The 20,597-nt window shown below is 46.0% G+C and overlaps 1 protein-coding gene across 1 annotated transcript; it reads left to right on the top strand.

The window, feature by feature from the left end:
• Window positions 1–14,666: 14,666 nt before the first annotated feature.
• LOC113995308 (maestro heat-like repeat-containing protein family member 6) lies at window positions 14,667–20,358 on the top strand. Its single transcript, XM_027735227.2, has 15 exons — window positions 14,667–15,249; window positions 15,489–15,553; window positions 15,668–16,516; window positions 16,677–16,825; window positions 17,088–17,235; window positions 17,413–17,600; window positions 17,689–17,826; window positions 17,996–18,110; window positions 18,281–18,418; window positions 18,664–18,843; window positions 18,969–19,124; window positions 19,282–19,383; window positions 19,504–19,606; window positions 19,808–19,864; window positions 20,165–20,358. The coding sequence occupies exons 1-15, from the start codon at window positions 15,123–15,125 to the stop codon at window positions 20,356–20,358; spliced, it is 2,709 nt and encodes a 902-aa protein (XP_027591028.2). The 5' UTR covers window positions 14,667–15,122.
• Window positions 20,359–20,597: the final 239 nt, after the last annotated feature.

Raw genomic sequence — 20,597 nt, forward strand, 5'->3', positions numbered from 1 at the left:
GGCTAATTAACCTCAGGACTCCCCATGAGGTGAAAATAATATGAGGCAGGAAGAATGTTCACTACAATATATGCTTGTTTCATCAATGTTCTTCCTTAGCTATTTGTTTATGGTTACTGGTTGAGATAAAACACCAATTTGGAGGATATTATCTAAACAGATAAATCTGATATTTTGCTCCTTTTTTCCCAAATTAGAAGTTATTTTTTAAACTTACCTTAAAAATAATGTTGAATGGGATCACAGTTATTCTGATACAGGGAGACTGGCTGAGTTTTGCAGATATTGATTTATCTTTAATTTTGAGATAAATATGTCAACTGCCAAAGACTAATGGGAAAACCGGGGCGCCTTATTTATAAAGGGGTTTTTTTGGAGAGAAAATAAAAAACCAAAAATCACAAAAGAAATTATGATAAACTTATAAAAGCACTGTTAAATGCTCAAAGTTCTGCCACTTTTTATTTTCCCTTATGCTGATACTTACTATTTTTTGTCTGTAGCTGGCCCTTAACATATAAATATGCACACATATCAAATTACTCAGTGGCAAGTAAATTTATACACTTCAATGCTTCATTTCAAAGAAATGAAGTACCTTAGGCTTTGCCACAGAATTGTCCTGCACTGATATTACTGGTGTTTGGAGGACAATGCAGTACACAAGTCTCTGTGGTAGTTTAGGAAATGGTTTATTTTTCAATTCAAACTGTTTCTTATTTTACACTTTCTTCAATGTGACATGGATTTAGAAGATATTGTGACATCTTCTAGAAAACTGTAATACTTCGACAAAACAGACCACCTAAAATCTATGTTGTAATAGGAAGTCATTGATTCAACATCAGTATGATATATATATATGTATATAAGTTTTCTGATGTTGCAATTCTGCCATAATTGATTTTTAATGTCAGTATCCTACTGATTTGTTTGTTATGCATTTTTAAAGCACTGGTACTAAAAAATCATTAGCTAGCACTAAAGAGTGCTGCAAATGAAGACTCAAACCTTCAAATAACCAGAGAACTGTTTATATGCTTACCAGTCATATTTGCATGCAGCATCATGCATGCACTAAATCTATTTTTCACACAGTGGGAGCTTTACACAATAAAGGGTGTACAAGCTTTTATGCATGCCTTCTTGCAAATATACTTTCAGTTTGCATCCCTTCATGGGATTTGATCCCAGAGCTATAACTGTCTTTCAGCTTTCTAAATGTCAGGTATTGACTAATTTTTAGTTATCAAGTATAAGGGTAAAAAAAAAAGTGTATAACAGCTCTAAATTTTTTGAATCTCATGTAATCTGAAAACAGACACACAATTGCATGTCAAGTTTCAGCCCAAAGCAGAATTTCACGGACAAATTATACAGGTCTAGCAATACTGGGATTATAATGGCAGCAGTGAAATGTTTCAAGTACAGCAGTGCAAACAATGACCAATTACCATACAGTTTTACCACTTCAACACAAAATAAATACTCTACAAGTATCAAATTTGAAAACATCAAAGTAGATTACTATGAATCAAAATTAAATTTTCATATAATGTTGTAAGTTATAAAGTCGTAAGCTATAAAGCCTTTCCTTAATTGTCATAATTTGGAACAAATTAAAGATTTTTTTAGGAAGCAATGATGTGGCCATTGACAGACCTTTAAAATGATAAATCAAAAATAAAAGCTAAATCTGCTGAGTACTATTTTCTGTCATCTGTCATATTTGCTGGCAAATCTGAACAATAGAAGCTTAAATTACTGTTTTAAACTGACTAAATGGGTAGAATAACCCCTTATTGAAGAAGCCCTACCTTTCTGTTGAGTACAAGGACTGCAGCATCATAAATGAGTTACAATAAACTATACACACTATAATATTTAAGAGATACACATTCAAAAGTTTGTATTTGCATAATTGCAAGGAATTAAATGCCCTTAAGATTTTAAAGAATACCAATAACACTTAATTGACTATTATTCATCATTACAACTTCACAACATTAAGAATAAACCTCAGCTCCTCCAACCATCTTGTGTGACCACAGGTAAAACAGATATGCAAATATTATTTTCCCATTGTACTTATGACTGACAGCAGAAAAGAAGATAAAGTCACTGTTGTGACTGTTGATGGGGCTGTTTTCATACATGTCAAGATGACACCCAATGAAAACCATCCAACTTAAGGTTAAAATATCCCAGGAAAGCATAGGTTTTTCAGCAATACCTTAAGGCTCAGACAAAAATATATAACTGGAAAGTGATTAAAATAAAGACAATCTGAGAAAAGCATCCATGTTCTGAACCCTCATATATGGACTTACTCTGGAGAAGACATCTGTGAAAAGAAGAAAGGACTCAAGTGCTTAGTGCCTGCAGTTTATTCCTCCTGGTATAGCACATTAATTTGTAATTTGTGTGTGTTCAGAAGGCCTGAAAAATATGTACATATGATTGGACAGCACAAGCATAACAAATATGATAAAACATGTTGTTTGCATAACTTTAGAAGGTTGAATCTTTCTGGTTTATCCACTGCGAAAACAATGAACAATATCTAGAATTACTTTTTTTTATTGCTTATGAAGTAATAGGATTAAACTCAGTATTTTCCAAATGAAACCTTTATTAATTTAAATTTGCCTATTTGTAAATGTAATAGTTCAGACCATGTCTATCTTCTGAATAACAGAAATATCAAAAAGGGTATATTCAGAAAAATGCTCATTTTACTTCCAGGATGACTGATGGATTAGGTCATTGTCACCCAGCATGTACAGACAAACACAACTAAAAGATTATAGAAGAAAATCACACACAGAAGGAAAAAAAATAAGGAGAAGAAAGAGACGAACAGGTAGTCCACAGCACTCTTGATACATCATTCTATAACACTTGCCTCCCTGAAGAAACTGATGTCAGAATTTCATTGGGTAAATGTAGGAGAAAATTTGTGCCTGCATATGGAGTTTTCTTTTCTCTCTGGTATGAAAATTACTAAACAAGCATAGGTGGATACCTAAGTAATATAGACTGAATTGTAAAAACCTAAGGATCAGAGCCTACAGATCCAACAATATTAAAATTCTCTGGAATTGCAACTACAGTAGAAGGAGAAAAAAAGTATGTAGTCAACAAAATTCACTGTGTTTCTAGGAGTTGTTTGTATTTCTGTAGCATAATCTGTGACAAATTCTTTATCTGTTCTTAATAAAATCCTTTTAGAATTTCATAATATTTTTAGCCAAATAATCCTAAATTAAGAAACAAAGCCACAAACAAAGTGATCTAACTAATAACATGTTGTACTTAAGTGACTTTGAAGCACAATAAAAATCAGATTAATTTTTGTGTCAAAAATCAAATGTCAGTATGGAAAGCATTTTTTGTTATGATTGTGATGAATATTAGACATTTTCAAAGATGGAATTAACTTTGGAACATCCACAGACTTTATTAAGAATTGAAGGGAGAGCTATTATTTGCTTCCAGAATCCTAGTTCAGAATAACTAGGCTTGAGGAGAGTAAATGGAAAGAAACTGGGAAACAAAGAAAGAAAGAGAATTTTATTGTACTCCTTGAGGTAAATTAAACAGATGTTTCTGCTTAACTGTATATTAAAAAAATAAACAAAACAAAAAAACCTCAGTATATTGCACAGGTCCTACTGCCATAAGCAGTTCTACAGAGTTTGCAAAGATGTGTCAAGAGCCAATTCCTTATAAACACACCAGCACTGATACAGTGAGTGTTGCATTAGAGATCCACCCCTCAGCACCAGCTCTGCTGCCCAAAGGTGGTCTCTGAGCCATCCCATTCCAGGACAGGACCTGGAATGGATGACTCGCTCCAGAAAGGCGGGGGGTGGGTATTAACCCAAGTTGTTATTTCAACGCACTTGCAACAAACGTGAGTAGAGCCCTTCCCAAATCTTCGTTCGCGAAGCCTAGCCATGATGATGATGATAATTAATAAATCCCTTGGGGTGGATTAGAGTGAAACAACACTGAATAATTGGTGTTTGAAAACATATATATGTCGGGTTTATTTTAGAACCATTTTGCTTCAAAAGTAAACAGATATGTTGCCATTTTGGGAGTTATCATCTATATCTCTCATGGTATGAAGATAACCTTTAGGGAAAATGCATAAGGGAGAGAAAGGAAAGACAGGATAAAGGTAAGGGAGAGTAAGAGCAAGAAAAGATGAGAGTAGAAACATGTATACAGTCGCCGCCCACAGGGTCCAGTGATGAAACCTGGCAGTTGCAGCTTCCATGTCTGTCAGTTGAAGTGGTGGTCTTGATCTACTGGGGGTGGGGGAGAGAAGCCCACACACTCAAAGAAGTTATGAGTTATTATATCCATGGATAGTGTCACAGGCCATGCCACAAGTCCCCAGCATCTCCTGGGCCTGCGCAGAGTTCCTGCGAGGGACATGGTAAAAGTGTTTTTCCCTTTCAGGATTGGCAGGGGGATGGGTTTTGATGGACCATGCCATGAACCTCCAACATCTCCAACAGCCCACTGCAGAGTCCATGTGAAGGGCGTGGTAAACATGGCTCTTCCTGCCTTTTCAGGACTTGACACCTTCAGCAGCACTGGAGGGGGGGATGGGCCCAGCGGCCTCTTCCTGGCCTGCAAAAGTCCCCTGGCAATCCTAGAATGCATAAATCATTAACCATTTCAGTCTCTGACAGACAGCTACAAGAGAATGTTTGGGGTGTTACTTGTCCCACTGCCGAGGGAAATTTTCTTCCTTTACAGGAAGGCCTTCTGCCTCTGGTATTCCAGCTGCCTGCTTGTCTTACTTCTGTAGCTGGGATTTCTTGTCCTTCATGTCATATCACTCTTCAGTCACAAATTGTCACTGCTGTGCAGATATAATTTGAATATCTTTTTAATGCATCCTCTGGTATAACTTAACAAGACCAAATAGAAAGGAAAATGGAAAGTGAAGAGTATAATGAGGAAGAACAGAATAATCATAAAATTGTAGAATTATAGAATAGCTTGGGTTGGAAGGGTCCTTAATGATCGTCTAGTCCCAAGCCCCTGTTATGGGCAGGGACACCTTCCACTCGACCAGGTTGCTCAAAGCTTCATCCAACCTGGGCATGAACACTTCCAGGGATGGGGCATCCACAGGTTCTCTGGGAGATCTATTCCAGTGACTCACCATTCTCACATTAAAGAATTTATTCCTAATATCTTGTTCGGAGATATTAGGAACCCTTTCAGTTTAAAGTTGTTCCCCCTTGTTCTATCACTACCTGGCCTTGTAAAAAGTCCCTCTCCGTCTTTCCCATAAGCTCCCTTCAGCTACTGGAAGGTTGCTGTAAAGTCTCCCCACAGCCTTCTCTTCTCCAGGCCGAATAACTCCAACTCTCTCGACCTGTCTTCATAGGAGAGGTACTCCAGTCCTCGGAACATCTTTGTGCCCCTCACATCTGGAACCACTCTAGCAAGTCTACATCTTTCTTGTGATGAGAACCCCAGAGCTGGGCACAGTACTACAGGTGGGGTCTTATGAATGCAGAGTAGAGGGGCAAAATCACCCCCCTCAACCTGCTGCTCACACCTCTTTTGATGCAGTCCAGGATACTGTTAGCTTTCTGGGCTGTAAGTGTACACACTGTTGGCTTATGTCCAGCTTTTATCCAATAGAATGCCCAAGTCCTTCCCTGCAGGGCTGGCCGTAATGAGTTCTTGTCGCAGACTGTACTTTTGTTTGAGATTGCCCCGACCCTTGCACTTGGACTTGTTGAACCTCATGAGATCTCCATGGGCTCACTTCATGAACTTGTCCAGGTCCCACTGGATGGCATCCTGTCCTTAAGATGTGTCAATCACACAACTCAGTTTGGTGTCATCTGCAAACTTGCTGAGGTGCACTCGTTATTGACATCTATGTCATTGATAAAGATACAAAAGAGCACTGGTCCCAAGACAGCCCTGAGGGACACCACTTATCACTGAAGACATGGACATAGAGATTTGTCGACAACTCCTTCCAGCCAATTCCTTATGCACCAAATAGTCCAACCTTCAAATCCATACCTCTCCAGTTTGGAGATAAGAATGTCATATGGAAATGACAATTTCTTACTAAGTAACAGAGAATGTCCATGACTTTGTTTTTGAATGGCATTTTCAGTTAAGGAATTTATCCAGTGACCATACTTTGCCACAATCACCTTTTTACATATACATATAGCTTTTAGGCCACACTATAAAATATATTGTGACATATTGTTATTGTGATAGCTAACTCCCATTAACATGTCTGGTCCTTACTTTCTGATTGAGTTGGGAAACTGAAAAGACTAATTTGTTGATATTCCGTTGAGACAACTTAGAGAGATACCAGAAGGGATGGGGAGAAGATGAACTGGTGTTTGAATTTGAAACAATCATCCTCTATTTGATGCGAAGAGTCAAGGACAGAGGTACAGTTTTTATGGTTTTGAATAAATATGTAACCTATACTTGTATCAGTAATGAAAATTTATTTCTGAGCCTTTTCCATACATCTGTCATTATTGTACTCCTTGCCTCTCAATTACCTCAATACAGGGTAATGCTTAAAAGTTGTACAGAAGCTTAAAACAATATTATCATTCTGTTAGTTTGTTGTATCGTACAGGAATACTTCTGCTCTCTGGAGGTTGCATCAGATTTCTTCCTTACAAACAACCTGTCACAAGAAAAATGAGCCAATACAGTTAATTTTTAGATTAAAATATTTGGGAGTTGGCAAAAAAAATATTATGGATGGAGCTATATAAACTGAAATTTATTTGACTTGTTGATACAGAATCACTCTTTTAATTAGTCTTCCTATTAACAAATTCATAAAAGAGACCATGAGCTCAATACCTCTGAGATAGCTCAACATCTCTGTGTTTTATAAGTTTTTTCTTTTTTTCTCCAGAATAGAGTCTGGGCCAAATGGCAAAACTGGAACTGCCACTGCTTCTAGATGTATGAGTAAAATTAAGAAGTCACTGGCCAATAATGTTAACCAAAATGCTCACACTGTGCTTTTGTGACTGCTAACTCAAGCAAAAAAAACACTTTCCATTTTTCTTCTTAGTCTATAAAATTGGATTAAATCCAGCCTCTATTAAAAGCTGTCAGACATACAGCACAAATTCTCAAGTCTTGGTATAGAGCCAAAATAGATGTCTCATCACTTTCTCACTTGCATTACTCATGTGAGAGAAAAATACCATAGACAAATGGAAATGTAAGTTTATCAGCATCAGAAAATCTGCAGAAAATTATGGTGATACAGAAATAATTTCAAAATAAATGATCCTCATTGTGAATGTTTTGTTATTGTGCTTTTTAGGTAGTTTTGCTTAGTGCTAGGCTTTTAAAACTAAAATAAATTATGAATTTTCATAGAAAATATACTTAAGCTTCGTGGCATTTACTTGCTTAAAAAATGGGGACAAACAGTGTCTAGGGTATCCAGCACAGATCTGTGCATTTAATTGCAGATAACCATTTTTTTGTAAAGGTGGATCCCACACTGCTTAAGTACATTTGTCTTTTGATTAAGGGTTGTAGGAACTCCTGACAAATGTAAATGTAATTAAAGCTAGAAAGCCTCAAATTGCTTAAAACTATTGAACATAGGTATGGAGAACAACACTTGCAGAGATTCCTCTGGTGGTAGATCTGTTGACCATTCCCTTTTTGTGACACCGGCAATTTATCTCTTCTTCGCAGTGCGCCCTGAGAACTCACTTTCAGCTCTGTCCCACGAACCAGATTCAGGAAACAAGAAAAAAGCTGAAGAACTGTTCAGCAAATGAAGAACTTGTGTCTTTCACTAGGTAAAAACATAAGTAGACCCTCAGCTTACTATATGAACCAAAGCACGTATATAATCTTGCCAAGTGTCTCAGAATAGAAGCCACATTCCTCCAGCACACATCTGGGCCTACATGTTACTAAAAATGTACTACCAATAAAAACTTCCAGTGACATTTAGATAGTCTTGTACCAGTTTCTAGGCAAAACTATGGAAATTATTATGTGTGGTTTATTTTGTAAAGAAATATAGAGTATTAATATAAATAATGACATTTGATGTAATTTCACGAAAAACGAGTTTTCAGGCTGATTGCATTTCGTACTGAAATTACAAGTTTGGTTTACAAATTCAGCTATCTAAATGAAATAAATTGAATATTATTAGAATTTTGAATGTTTATAAGTGTGCCATATTGGTTTTTTTTAAATATTAAAATTATCTAATAAACATGACCGTCAATAGGAAATGATCATCAAATTATGGCAACGATTTGGCTTTGCAGAAATGCTGAAAATGACGGAATTTATCATTACTGATGAAATTTTAAATATGCAAATGAAATCACAAAGCCACAACAGCTAAAATTTAGGCCGCATTTATCACAAGGGGAGGAAGATTATACCTGGTAATAGTAGTATCTTAAACACCCAGAAAATGGAACTGTAGTGATCTAAGATGCTACTGTCTCCATCCATTTGGTCTTTCTTGTATATATAGCAAATTGTACAGTGCTGATTGAAAAAAAAAAAGAAGATAGACCCAAACAAATTCCCCCATCATTCTCATCTTGGATGAAAATGGTCATTTTCATAGCCTGGAACACTAATGCAAAGGCCCAGTAAAAAAGGTTTCTACAAGGCTTTGCACCAGACACTTGAGTTGTAGGCAGATTTTTGCAAGCCTTTTAAAGATTCTCAGGTTAGTCTGTGTTGCTTTTTCTTTAATACTGGTTCTTCCTTACTACGTCAGTGATGAGCTTTGCCATTCTACACCTACAGAAGGTTTTAGCAACTAGGATAATCAGTTGCATAGCAGCTGTCCTTGATTCATAACAGACTTGTTTCATAACTTACTGTTTTCCTTCCTGTCCATGCCAAGAAAGCCACTAAAACTGAACCAGAATTCATGATGCAAATTTCTTTATTTTTCTGAAAGATATCTTTATTGCTGTTTCTGTCTTGTCACTTAATATATGGAGAAGGTGATGAAGATAACCTCCAAAAAAAGAAGATAAATCTTGTAATATTTTGCTGACACTCACAACTCATTGCTAAACAGTGAAGTCTTCCTTCAAGAAAAACAAATTCCAGCTTTTGAACCATGGAGGGAAAGTGGAAAAAGTTTTTACTCTATTACCTTTGAGTTTTTAGAAACTCAAACTTCTCTTGAAAGAGACATTTCTGCTTAGATTACACAGTAGACCTGCATCCTTATGCTCCTTTTACTTAAAAAAACCCTTTTGCTTATAGTGACTCTGTTCATATTTACAGGTGTCAGTTTGTCTGATAGCTTAGCTTCCATGTTTGTTACATGATAGCCGTGATGCTGGCTATCAATCCCTTCAACTCCTTTTTCCATACACTATCACTTTGAGGCTGTGACGGTTCATCAGGTAATGTGAGTGTGATTATACTAGAAAGATAGATTAGCCCCAGATTAATTAAAATATTAATTAATCATTAATAACTAATCAGTAAAAACAAAGTAGAATCATACAGCCATAGAATGGTTTGGGTTGAAATGGACCTTAATTATCATCTAGTTCCAAACTACCTGCCATAGGCAGGCATGCCTTTCCCTAGATCAGGTTTATCAGGGCCCCATCCAAGCTGGTCTTGAACGCTTCCAGGAATAAGACATCCACAACTTCTCTTGGCAACCTGTTCCAGTGTCTGACCTCTCTCACAGTAAAAAATCAATTCCTAATATCTAACATCTAATCTAAATCTTTCAATTTTAAACTGTTACCCTTCATCCTGTTACTACACTCCCTGATAAAGGGACCCCATTTTTTGTCGACCCCATTTGGGTAATGGAAGGTTGCTAGAAGGTCTTCTCCAGGCTGAGCAGCCCCAGCTCTCTCAACCTGCCTTCAGAGCAGAGGTGCTCTATCTTCACGGTCCTTCTCTGGACCTGATAGAGTAGGTCCATGTGTTTCTGGTGTTGGGGACCCCAGAGCAGGACACAATACTCCAGGTGGGGTCTCACAAGAACAGAGTAGAGGGGAAGAATCACCACCCTTGACCTGTCAACCACACTTTTGGTGCAGACCAGGATACAGTGGGCTTTCCAGGCTGTGAGCACACATTGATGAGACATGTTGTGATCCTCACCCACCAATACCCCCAAGTCCTCTGCAGGGCTGCTTTCAGTCCACTCATCACACAGCCTGTAACCGTGTCTGAGATTGCCCTGACTCAGGTGCTGGACCTTGCACCTGCCCTTTTTGAAGCTCATGAGGTTCCCATGGTCCCAATCCTCAAGCCTGTCAAGGTCCATGTGGATGGCATCCCTTCGCTCAAGTTTATAGTCCTGTCCAATCCTTGACAAAGATGTTAAATAATACTTGTCCCCGTGTCAATCCCTGAGGAATACCCCTTGTCACTGGTCTCTACCCACACATCAAGCTGTTGACAATTCTTTGAATGTCTCCATCCAGATGACTCCTTTTCCATGAAGCGGTCCACCTGTCAAATCCATGTGTCACAGTTTTAGAGACAACCATGTTGTGTGGGACAGTGTCTAATGTTTTGCACAAGTCCAGGTTGATGATGTCAGACCCTCCTTCTTTTATCCACCAATGCTGTAATGCTGTCATAGAAGAGCACCAATTTTCTGAGCAAAAATAAACAGCAAAAACCCAACAAGTTATGAATAATAACAGAACATATGAGGCTCCTCATGTGAGATAAGTTCTCCTCCTCTGGCACAGTCACTCTGCAGAGGATTCAGAATGTTGCCACCTCTTCCTACAGGCCAGAATCCCAATTTACTGTCACACATACCTCATTTACCATCTCTCTCTCAAACACACTTAATGCATACATCAGCTTTGATTTACCATGACAGCTTTGTATCATCAGTGTTTTGTTATGGGCTTTGCAATGAAATATTACTTTGAATGATTTCAGTTGGCTCTTTCATCTTCTGTTCCTGTTCCTTCCTCATGTTATTTTCAGTTCCTAATCTCCACTTATTTGCTTCTTTATACTACTTTTAGAGATTACATTCACACATCTCCAGGCAAGCATTTGTTACTTGGCAATTGTCTTAGCTCCCTTTTCAGACATTAACTGTAATAATTTCTGAACCCAAAATTGCCTCTGGCAAATTTGTGGTGCCAAGAGATGGCTACGTAAACTCTTCCATGAGGTTATTGTATCTATAGCAAAAGCTGGAATAATCTGAGTGGCTTACTTTTGGTAAGTACACATTTTTCAAAATTCTTTTTTTGACAGAACCCTTTGAGCATATTATAGACTAAAGCAAGTCTCTGTTTCTATTTGAATATATAAATAACATTTTCATGTCATGTAGTCTGACAAGTTGCTTAAAGGCAGGCACCGTGTAGAGGGCAATGACGTTTCAACTAAAGTGAGTGTATATCCTTATGGCAATAATCAATATCTCCATTTTATTACTATAGAGAATCTAAAATTTTGTCCTTGACCACATTAGACCCTGTCAGTGCTCAACTACCTTTATGCAATGGAGCAAAACACTTATCTAGTTGTTGTGGTTTAACCCCAGTAGACAGTTAAGCCCCTCACAGTTGCCCAGTCACTGCCCCACAGCAGGATGGGAGAGAGAACTGGAAGGGTAAAAGCGGGAAAACTCGTGGATTGAGACAAAGAGAGTTTAATAGGTAAGGCAAAAGGTGAACATGCAAAAAAGCAAAATAAGGAATTAATTCACTACTTCTCAGCAGTAGGTATTCATCCATCTCCAGGAAAGCAGGACTCTTTTGCACGTAGTGGTTATCTGTATAGACAAATGCCCTAACTTCAAAGGTACCCATTTCTTTCCCCAGTTTTTATTGCTGAGCAGGACATCATATCTGGATCCCTTTCCCACCCACGACGTGGGGAGGCCCAGTTCTAGTTCCATCTCCATCTGAAGAACCATTCCGATGTCTTGAAGGATGGGAAAAGGGAACTCCAGGGCTTTCTTCAGGGGTTTCAGGTCCTGAACCTGGAGGGGAGAGGTGCCCCCCCCCTCCTCCCATGCACGTGGCCCCATGGCAGGCACAGAGACAGCACACCGGGTGTGGAGAGGAGGCAAGAGAGCATTTATTGTTGGGGGTGTTACATTTATAGGGTAAGGGAGAATCACAGGTTAACCAATTAGAAGTCTCAAGGGAACACCCAATCACAGGAAGGGGTTTACAAGGTCCAATGGGAAACACCTCAGGACACCTTCCCAGGACATTCCTGAGATAACACTTGTCGTGGGGGGTGTTGGGAAGAAGAAACATGTGTTTGCAAGGACACCACAAAGAGCCATTTTAAGACATGTTTAAACAACAGTTTTCCCATCTAATGCAGGTTTAATGCTACAATCATACACATGGTATGGAGTATCCACTTGGTTAGCTGGGGTCAGCTGTCCTATCTCTGTCCCTTCTCAGCTTTTTTGTGCATCCCCAGAGTAATTACTGGTGGAGTAGCATGAGAAGCACATAAGTCCTTGACACTGTGTAAGCATGGTTCAGCAGTAGCTGCATTATCATCATAGTTTTGGTCACGTATCCAAACCAGCACCATAGAAGGTATTACGAAGAAGACTAACTCTATTCCAGCCAAAACCAGTAGTGAACAAAACAAACAAGCAAACCAAATCTAAAGTACAGAGTGCTCATATATATAATATATTCCACAGAGATAAAGAGTATAGAAGATAGTTTCTGTTTTCATTAATGAAGCTGGACTATGCTGTCTATTCATGAGATATTTTTAATAGCAGTTTTATACCAAAGATAGGTGATTATTACATAAATATTTTTTAAAGTAAGAGGTGAAATGAATCTATCTATAGTTATTTTTTAAAATTTTGTTACTTTTCCAGTGCTCTTGTTAAAATATCATAATGTAAGAAACTGCTGGAGTATACTGACTACCACAAACTACAAAGTAGCGATCAATATTTTAGTAAATCTTGACCGAGACCAATTTTTTCTTGGATTAATTTCAAAATCAAAGCAGAGTAAGAGCACTGGGGATTTGACCTATGGTGCAGCTTCCTGGACTGGCTGTGTGCTCCACAAGAAACACACATCACTACTGTCAACCAAAATTGCAGCAATGATAGCAACGAGTCAGGGAATACCATGAATTCACTAAGGGCGTAAACAACACCAACACAATATGTCTAAAAGTGATTTCAGAAATTAGTGTAAATTCTTTGGAAAACAAAGAGATTAGGCTGGTCAGGCATCAGCTGATGACACTTCAGGTTGTGTAAGCTTTGCATTTCAGTTCTAAATTATATATCAGCTAGCTTTTATACAACAATGCACTGCATCCCTATGACATGCTGTTATACTAGATAAATTGTGTACAAATTTAAACCCAAATTCCATCTTTTCTAAAGTAACAAAAAATCTCCTAGCTCCATTTCAGTTAAATTCAAAGTCAAGGAGTGCCAAATATAATTAGTTTATGTCCTGTTATGGTAACTTGAGGAGCAGGTGCACAATTGTGCCCAGTTGAATAGTATTTTTCAAACCAACAGCAGTAAGCATTTCAAGTATTTCCACCTGCCTTGTGATCACATCCTATCTCAACGACTGCTTCTCATTGCCACACTACTCAGAGGTAGCCTGGGGATAGTCCATCTGGTATGTTCAGTGGTATGCTAACCTGTGAACCTGTTTGCCCAAGAGAACTTTAAAATACTCAGGGTAGTGTGTTTGAAAGCTAGGCTATGAGAATGCAAGATGAAACTGTTCAGGGAGATAATCTTAGGGCCTCAAGATGACTTTCATGTAAAATATAGATGTAATCCATCACTCTATTTAAAATAAAAAAAATAAAAAAATTCTTTCTGTACTACAACTGGCAAAAGGTTGTAGAGGTTTCTCATTGCTGGTTTTTTTCTATTTGTTCACTTGAGAGAATTTTATCACACTTAAATTAACTTAGTTCCAGATATGTCCCTATTTTCATGTGCAAATTATGTTCCCACCTTGAAGGGTGACATAATAAGGTCTTTAAACTTTTGTATTTCAAACAAATTGTTTTCCTCTTCCAGTCACAGCCCCTGCAGCCCCACACCCAGCTCCCACTGGCAGGGAGAGGGAGAACCCAGCCCCTCAGCCCGGCCTGGAAGCCCCACAGTGGCTGCTGGGTCAGAGGGCCTGGAGGGGATGGTCAGAGGGTCCAGAGCAGGTAAAACCAAAGGTACATGTTTGCCACATGGCCCTCCTCAGCCACCACAGCATACACGGAGACCACGTGGATGTCTTTGCCCTGGTTGTGGGTTTCTGCAGCGACTCTCCATCCTCCCCCACCGCTGCATCTCCCTCAGGTCTTGGGCTGCAAATGGGGCTGAGGGGCAGGTTCAGGGGCAGCAGGTCGGCTTGGCACAGATGCCAAGCCTTACCCCCAGTGGCTGCAGCCGCTTTCAGGAATGGATTCCTTCCAAGTTGGGGCAGGTTGGTCGGGCTGGGGGAGGCCCCAGGGCCCATGGAAGTGTGTCACAGGGCCCTTTGTGACACGGTGGCCGTCGCCCAGGGGATGGGATGGTGTCCTTTGTGACCCATGGTGATAAAGGTGTTGGTGGCAACGCGGCCACGCCACCGTGCTCGGAGCGGGCGACTGGGCAGGACGGGACAGAGCGGTGCTGTGAGGAGCTTCCTCGCAGCCAACTCCTTTCTCGTCGACCAGGAGCGTTTCTGAGAGCTTTCTTTCGAATAAGATCCTTCGAGGCCACAGCACAGGAGTTGGGGACCCAGAGCGTTTCTGAGGTGACCCCGCTCCCTGTGGGAGTGGCCCTCGAGGCCAGGCCACGGGCCTTGGTGACCCGGAGCTTTTCCGAGGAGCCATCAGTGCCTGTGGCAGCGGCCCTTGAGGCCGTTTTTTGAGACTTTGCCACCAGGGGCTTCTCCAAGCCATCAGCAGTCCCTGTGGCAGTGGCCCTTGAGGTCATTTTTGGAGACTTTGCCACCAGGGGCTTTTCCAAGCCATCCCCAGTCCCTGTGGCAGGAGCCCCACAGGCCATTGAGTGACACTTGGCCACCAGGGGTTTTTCCGAGGTTTCTCTCCCGCAGGTGCCCTCAAGACCAGACTGTGCCATGGCGGGGGGATGCTTCGGCCTGTGCCGGCTGCTCCGGAGGAAGAGGAAGAACAGGAGAGGCCCTGGAGCTGGCCCAGCACAGGAAGCAGAGGAGGAGGTGCAGCACTTCCAGCCACTGCAGCAGAGTGAGTGCTAGAGTTGGGCCACAGGGATGGTGGCTGCAGCCAGCTGGGCCCCTTGCCGTCCCCTCTGAACATGGCCAGGGAAAGGGAGGGGAAAAGAGGGCCCAAGGTTGATCCCTCCGGCATCCGTGCTCCATCCCCTGGGCATCCCAGGGCATCCCACCTGTGGAGCGCAGGGCAGGACTGTGTTCTCTGGCCTCTCCTGCGGCCCCTCAGCTCTGACTACGCTCGCTCTTTGCCAGATCCAGGCCGGGACCGCCCAGAAGAGCAGGACCGCGCCCGTGGCCGCTTGCGCAGGGCAGTTCAGGTACCTGCAGCCATCCCCCCCTGGGCTGGGCCTGCTGTCCCTGCTCTGCCTGGCACTGCTGTCAGAGCACTCCATGCCACTTCCCTCTCTTCCCTGCCCTTTTTTCTATTGCAGAGGTTGCTGAAATTCATGGGTGTTCGGCGCAGAACAGCCACGACCGCACCGCCCGAGCTCATGGCACAGCCTGACACCAGTGCAGCCGAGCTTGAGGCGGAGGCTGATGTCAGCACTGCACTGAGGGACTGTGTAGCCAGCGGTGACATGGCACCCATGGACTGTGTAGCCAGTGGTGACATGGCACTGACTGATGGCACAGCAACCTCGGACATGGCACCGACTGATTGTGCAGCCAGTGGTGACGTGGCACCCACAGATGGCACAGAAACCTCAGACACAGCAGTGACCAATGGCACAGAAACCACCTACATGGCAGCAACCGATTGTGCAGCCAGCTGTGACGTGGCATGGGTTGATGGCACTGACACCTCTGACACGTCACAGATTGAGGGCACAGAAACCTCTGACACATCACCAGTTGAGGGCACAGTAACCTCGGACGTGGCAGTGATTGATGGCACAGAGACCACCGACGTGGCAGCAACCGATTGCGCAGCCAACTGTGACACGGCACCTCTTGATGGCACAGACACCTCTGAGACAGCACCGGTTAATGGCAGAGCCACCTCTGACACAGCATGGATCGAGGGCACAGAAACTTCTGACATGGCACCAGTCGAGGGCACACAAACCTCTGACCTGGCACCGATGGATGGCACAGCCACCTGTGACACCGTGTTGGCTGACACCGAGACAAGCTCTGACACTGCACCAACTGATGTCGGGGCCAAGGCTGATGCCGCAACTGAGGGCATCACAAACACTGACTGCACGCTCATGCACAGTGTGACTGATGCTCCCAGTCTGGATGTTTTGGAGCAGAAAACCGTCTCCAGTGCAAATGAAGTAAGCAGCCTGTGGTCAGGGCTCGAGTCCCACAGGGGTCTTGTGGCCGCCTGAGCCTTTGAGGCCAGTAGAGTGTGGTGGGAAGGGAAGCCCTTTCCGTGGCAAGCTGGGCAACCTGCTGGCTCTGGCAGCTCTCCAAGTGTCCCCCACTCCCCTCCAGGTGCCGGCCAGTGTCAGCCCCATCCACCAGTGGCTCACGCGCCAGGAGTCTGCAGAGGTCAGGTCGCCCATTGCCATCCGCAGGCTGGCCCACACACACCCTGGCCACGTGGTGACGACTCTCCTGCACTGTGCCCCAGCGTGTGACAGGTACAGGGCCCAGCTGCTTTGCTGCCTCAGGGTTCACCAGCCTTTACAACCCAGCCCCCTGGCCAGCCTGTCCCTCCTGCTCTGCCAGACTGACCCTCAGTTCCAGGACCCTCTGGCCCCTCCAGTTCCCAGCCCTGGCATGTCAGTCCCCGATCCTACTGCCATGTGCCCTCCCTGCCCCTCAAGGCACTGTGGCTCTGTCACCTGGGCCCTCAGAGCTGTCAAGACCCAGACCCCCTGACCCAGAGCTCTGCCTCCACAGAGCTGCTGCAATCCTGTGGAGGACCATCGCCTCCTCGGCCACCACAGCATACAAGGTGCTGCCAACGCTGCTCAGGGTGATGGAGGACTGGCCACTGCACAGCGTGTCCACCTCTGACGGAGACCACGTGGATGTCTTTGCCCTGGCTGTGAGTTTCTGCAGCGACTCTCCATCCTCCTCCACCGCTGCATCTCCCTCAGGCCTTGGGCTGCAAATGGGGCTGAGGGGCAGGTTCAGGGGCAGCAGGTTGGTTGCTCCCCCTGGCTCTCCTTGGTCTCTCCCTCCCTCTGGGTACTGATGGTGTCTCCACGTGGCTTTCTTGCAGGCAACCCTGGCCCTGTGGCTGATGGTCCAGGAGCCCCAGTGCCAAGATGCACTCTTGGTTCATGCCCTTCGTCTCCTGGTGGCTCTGCTCTGCCAAGTTTCTATGAGCACAGAGCAGATGCCAGAGGAGGTCAGCACCTTCTGGAGGGGATGCCAGGAGCAACACGGCCTTCCCACCCACCCCAACAGGTGCTCCATGCCCGTCCCCTCTCCCTACCATGCCCTCGGGGCTGGGGTCAGGGCTCCCAGCGTGACGTGGCCTTTGCTCTGCACACAGCTTTGTGGTGCAGACCATCCAGGCCCTGCTCTGGCGGCTACAGTGGGACCAGGAGCTGGTGTCAGTGGAGCGCAAGCGTGGCTGGGACGCGCTTCTCTCTGCTGACACCCACCACTACGCGGTGGGGCTGCTGGCCAGGTGAGACAGCCTTGTCCCCGCTACCCCCGGCATCTCTGCCCTTAGCATGGGGCAGCCCACACAGCCCCTGTGGGCGTGGGCCAGAGGGCCTTGGCCCCAAGGGACGGCCCAGCTGGCAGAGCTTTGCCCACCCGACTCAGGGCCGAGGCTTCCCTTTTTGCCCTGACAGGGAGATGCGCCGCATGTTGGTCCCCTCCTATGGCCCGCTGGCAAGGCACCTGCTGGGGCTGCTCAGCAGGGAGGGGCCCCGTTGGGAGCTGCCTGCCCTGGCCTTCCTTGTCGAGGTGAGCCCGATGGCCAGCGCTACCTGGCCCCGCTGCCTCCCCCTCTCTGCCCTCTGGCACCGCAGCTGCCTGGGACGGTGCCTGCGCCCTGTGCTGCTGCCTGGGCCCAGCCCTGGCCGGCTCCGCGCTCCAGCCGCCCGGCCACCCCGGCACTGCTCTCTGCCTTCCAGGTCCTCGACTATCTGGACGTGAGCACCTGTCACGACAGTGTCCTGCAGATCCTGGCAAGGCACCTGCAGAGTCAGTGCCCAGAAAGGCGGCGCCTGGCTCTGCGAGGGCTCCTGGTGCTGAGCGTGGATCCCTCCATGGTGAGAAGGGGGCAGGGGCTGAAGCCACACGGGCAGCCTGGGGCTGGAGAGGGCAGTGGCTTGGCCTTGGCTGGACTTCGGGAGCTGCTCCCAGCTCTCCTGCCTCCCTCTCCAGCTGCCCAGGCCCTGTGGGACAGGCCTTTGGCCTCTGGGCCCCGGGGCAGCAGCGTGGGTTTGCAGTGCCAGAGTGGGGTTGGTGGGGCAGCTGTTCAGGACCTCCCAGCACAGCCTTGTGTTCCACCCAGGCCAAAGGCATCTGCAGCCTGTCTGAGCACCTCCTGGAGCTGCTGTGTGATGGAGATGGAGAGCTGGTCACGATGACCCTCTCCCTGTTCCGGAATGTGCTCCAGGATGGAGAAAACAGGAACGAGTTCAGCTCCACTGCCCCGAGGCTGGCTGAGGCACTCCGACCAGTCTTTGACAACGTAAGGCTCTGTGCCCCCAGCCACAGGCACTGGGTGCTGTCAGTAAACTTGGTGGAGTTTCAGGCCTGGGCCTGGTGGGCCTGGAGCAGGCAGTGTTGAGGTCTTTGTGTCTTCTTTGGCCCCAGGACAACAGCCACGTGCAGCTGCTCTCCATTCGCCTCTTCCGAGAGGTGATGGACTTGCTGGCGGAAGAGGGAACAGAGCCCTGGGAGATGCAGGTGTGCCAGAGCCTGGTCCCACTGTTCTTCCGCTGGCATGACGAGAACCAGCGCGTTGCACAGGTGAGCACTGCTGGGTTCTGGTGTCCGCGTGGCAGGGGCTGGGCTGCCTCCTGCCCTGGGGCCTCAAGGACTCCAGCCTCCTACTGGCCTTGGAGCAGGGACACAGGGGCTGTGCCTTGGGCTGTGGTGCCATGTCCCGCTCTCTGCTGCTCTGCAGGCCGCTCGGGAAGCGCTGTTCTGGGCTACAAGATTCCTCCAGAGGAAGGACCTGGAGCAGCTGCTGAAAACGGAGCAGCCCTTCAGGTTCTGTGATTGCCTGGTAAGGACAAGCACGAAGGCCCAGCCCCAGGCTGGAGAAGCCCCCAATGCCCAGTGTGCGGGGCTGGCCCTGGGCCCCTGCCCACTGCTGCCCCCACAGATACTCCCCTACTCTCTGCAGATGGGAAAGGACATGAGCCGAAGGGGCGAGCACCTGCACCAGGCCCTGCCCTACCTGCAGAGCCCACAGGAGCCCCTGCGAGAGGCAGCCGTCAGGTTCATGGGTGAGCCCCAAGGCCGTGGTCCCTCCCCGCCCCGCTGCAGCTCGGCCCCAGCCCCAGCTGCTGCAGCGGCTGCAGGATGCGGCCCAGGGATGTGCTGGGGAGCCCCGACTGCCCTGGCGGTTGCTGCCGCCCTCTGCCAGCCCAGCCCTGGGGCCTCCCAATGCGGAGCCCCTGGGGCCCTGACAGCCTCTGTGTTCCCAGGGGTGGCCGGCTGGCACATGAGGGAGTGGCAGCAAGACCTGTGGCCCATCCTCAAAGGTGAGTGAGGGCAGCGGGGCCTCCCTGGGGGCTGCCAGGGACCAGCACAGACGCTGGGCAGGGAGCTGCAATCCCTGCCCTGCCTGCACAGGGCTCTGCTCCCTGCACATCGTGGCCAGAGCACACACACATGGTAGGGGCACGGTGCCCATTGGTGCCCAGCACTTTCCCACTCATCCCCTTGGCCCCTGCTCCCTCCTGGCCGTGCCAAGAGCTGCCTGGCATGGCCCTGGCAGGAGGGGCTCCTCAGGTCCTCGCACAGCTGTGCTCTGACCCCGGCTCCCTTCCTTTCTCTTCCAGCCCTTACAGACATGAGCGACGATGACTGCCCCTCCGTCTCCAATATGAGAGCTGCACTCATGGCCACTTACAGCCGTGCCATGAGAACTCCACCTGCTCCGCTGAGACGACCAATGTCCATGCAACAGCCCCCCACCACAGCCCAGGGACCACTTAGCGCAGCTGCAGCTCCAGCTGATGTTGGGCCCAACTGAGCCAGCCCGCAAGGCCAGGCAGCTCCTGGCCTTTGCAGCCCCAGAGACGGCTCCCTTCTATCTATTCCCTTCTCCTCACCCCACTTCATTCCTCCCCTACCCCTGATGTTAATAAACCCTGGCTTTCTCCCCCTTATCTGTGTCTTGGTGCAACTGAAAGGGCACAAACCCTCAGCAGCTCATGGGCCCGTTCCTGCCTCTCTTTTGCCCCCTGAGCCGTGGGTACACCCCCAGGGACA

This window comes from Pipra filicauda, unplaced genomic scaffold (genome assembly GCF_003945595.2).
Source record: "Pipra filicauda isolate LSUMZ 115617 unplaced genomic scaffold, ASM394559v2 scaffold166_size2123106_pilon, whole genome shotgun sequence".
NCBI classification, from domain to species: domain Eukaryota; kingdom Metazoa; phylum Chordata; class Aves; order Passeriformes; family Pipridae; genus Pipra; species Pipra filicauda.

What these genes read in the sequence shown, in the direction of transcription:
- LOC113995308 (XM_027735227.2), top strand. Translation starts at nt 15,123, where the DNA reads ATGGCGGGGGGATGCTTCGGCCTGTGCCGGCTGCTCCGGAGGAAGAGG. An exon ending in AGAACCAGCGCGTTGCACAG is followed by an intron (nt 19,125 to 19,281) that starts GTGAGCACTGCT and finishes GCTGCTCTGCAG; the next exon opens with GCCGCTCGGGAAGCGCTGTT. An exon ending in GGCAGCCGTCAGGTTCATGG is followed by an intron (nt 19,607 to 19,807) that starts GTGAGCCCCAAG and finishes CTGTGTTCCCAG; the next exon opens with GGGTGGCCGGCTGGCACATG.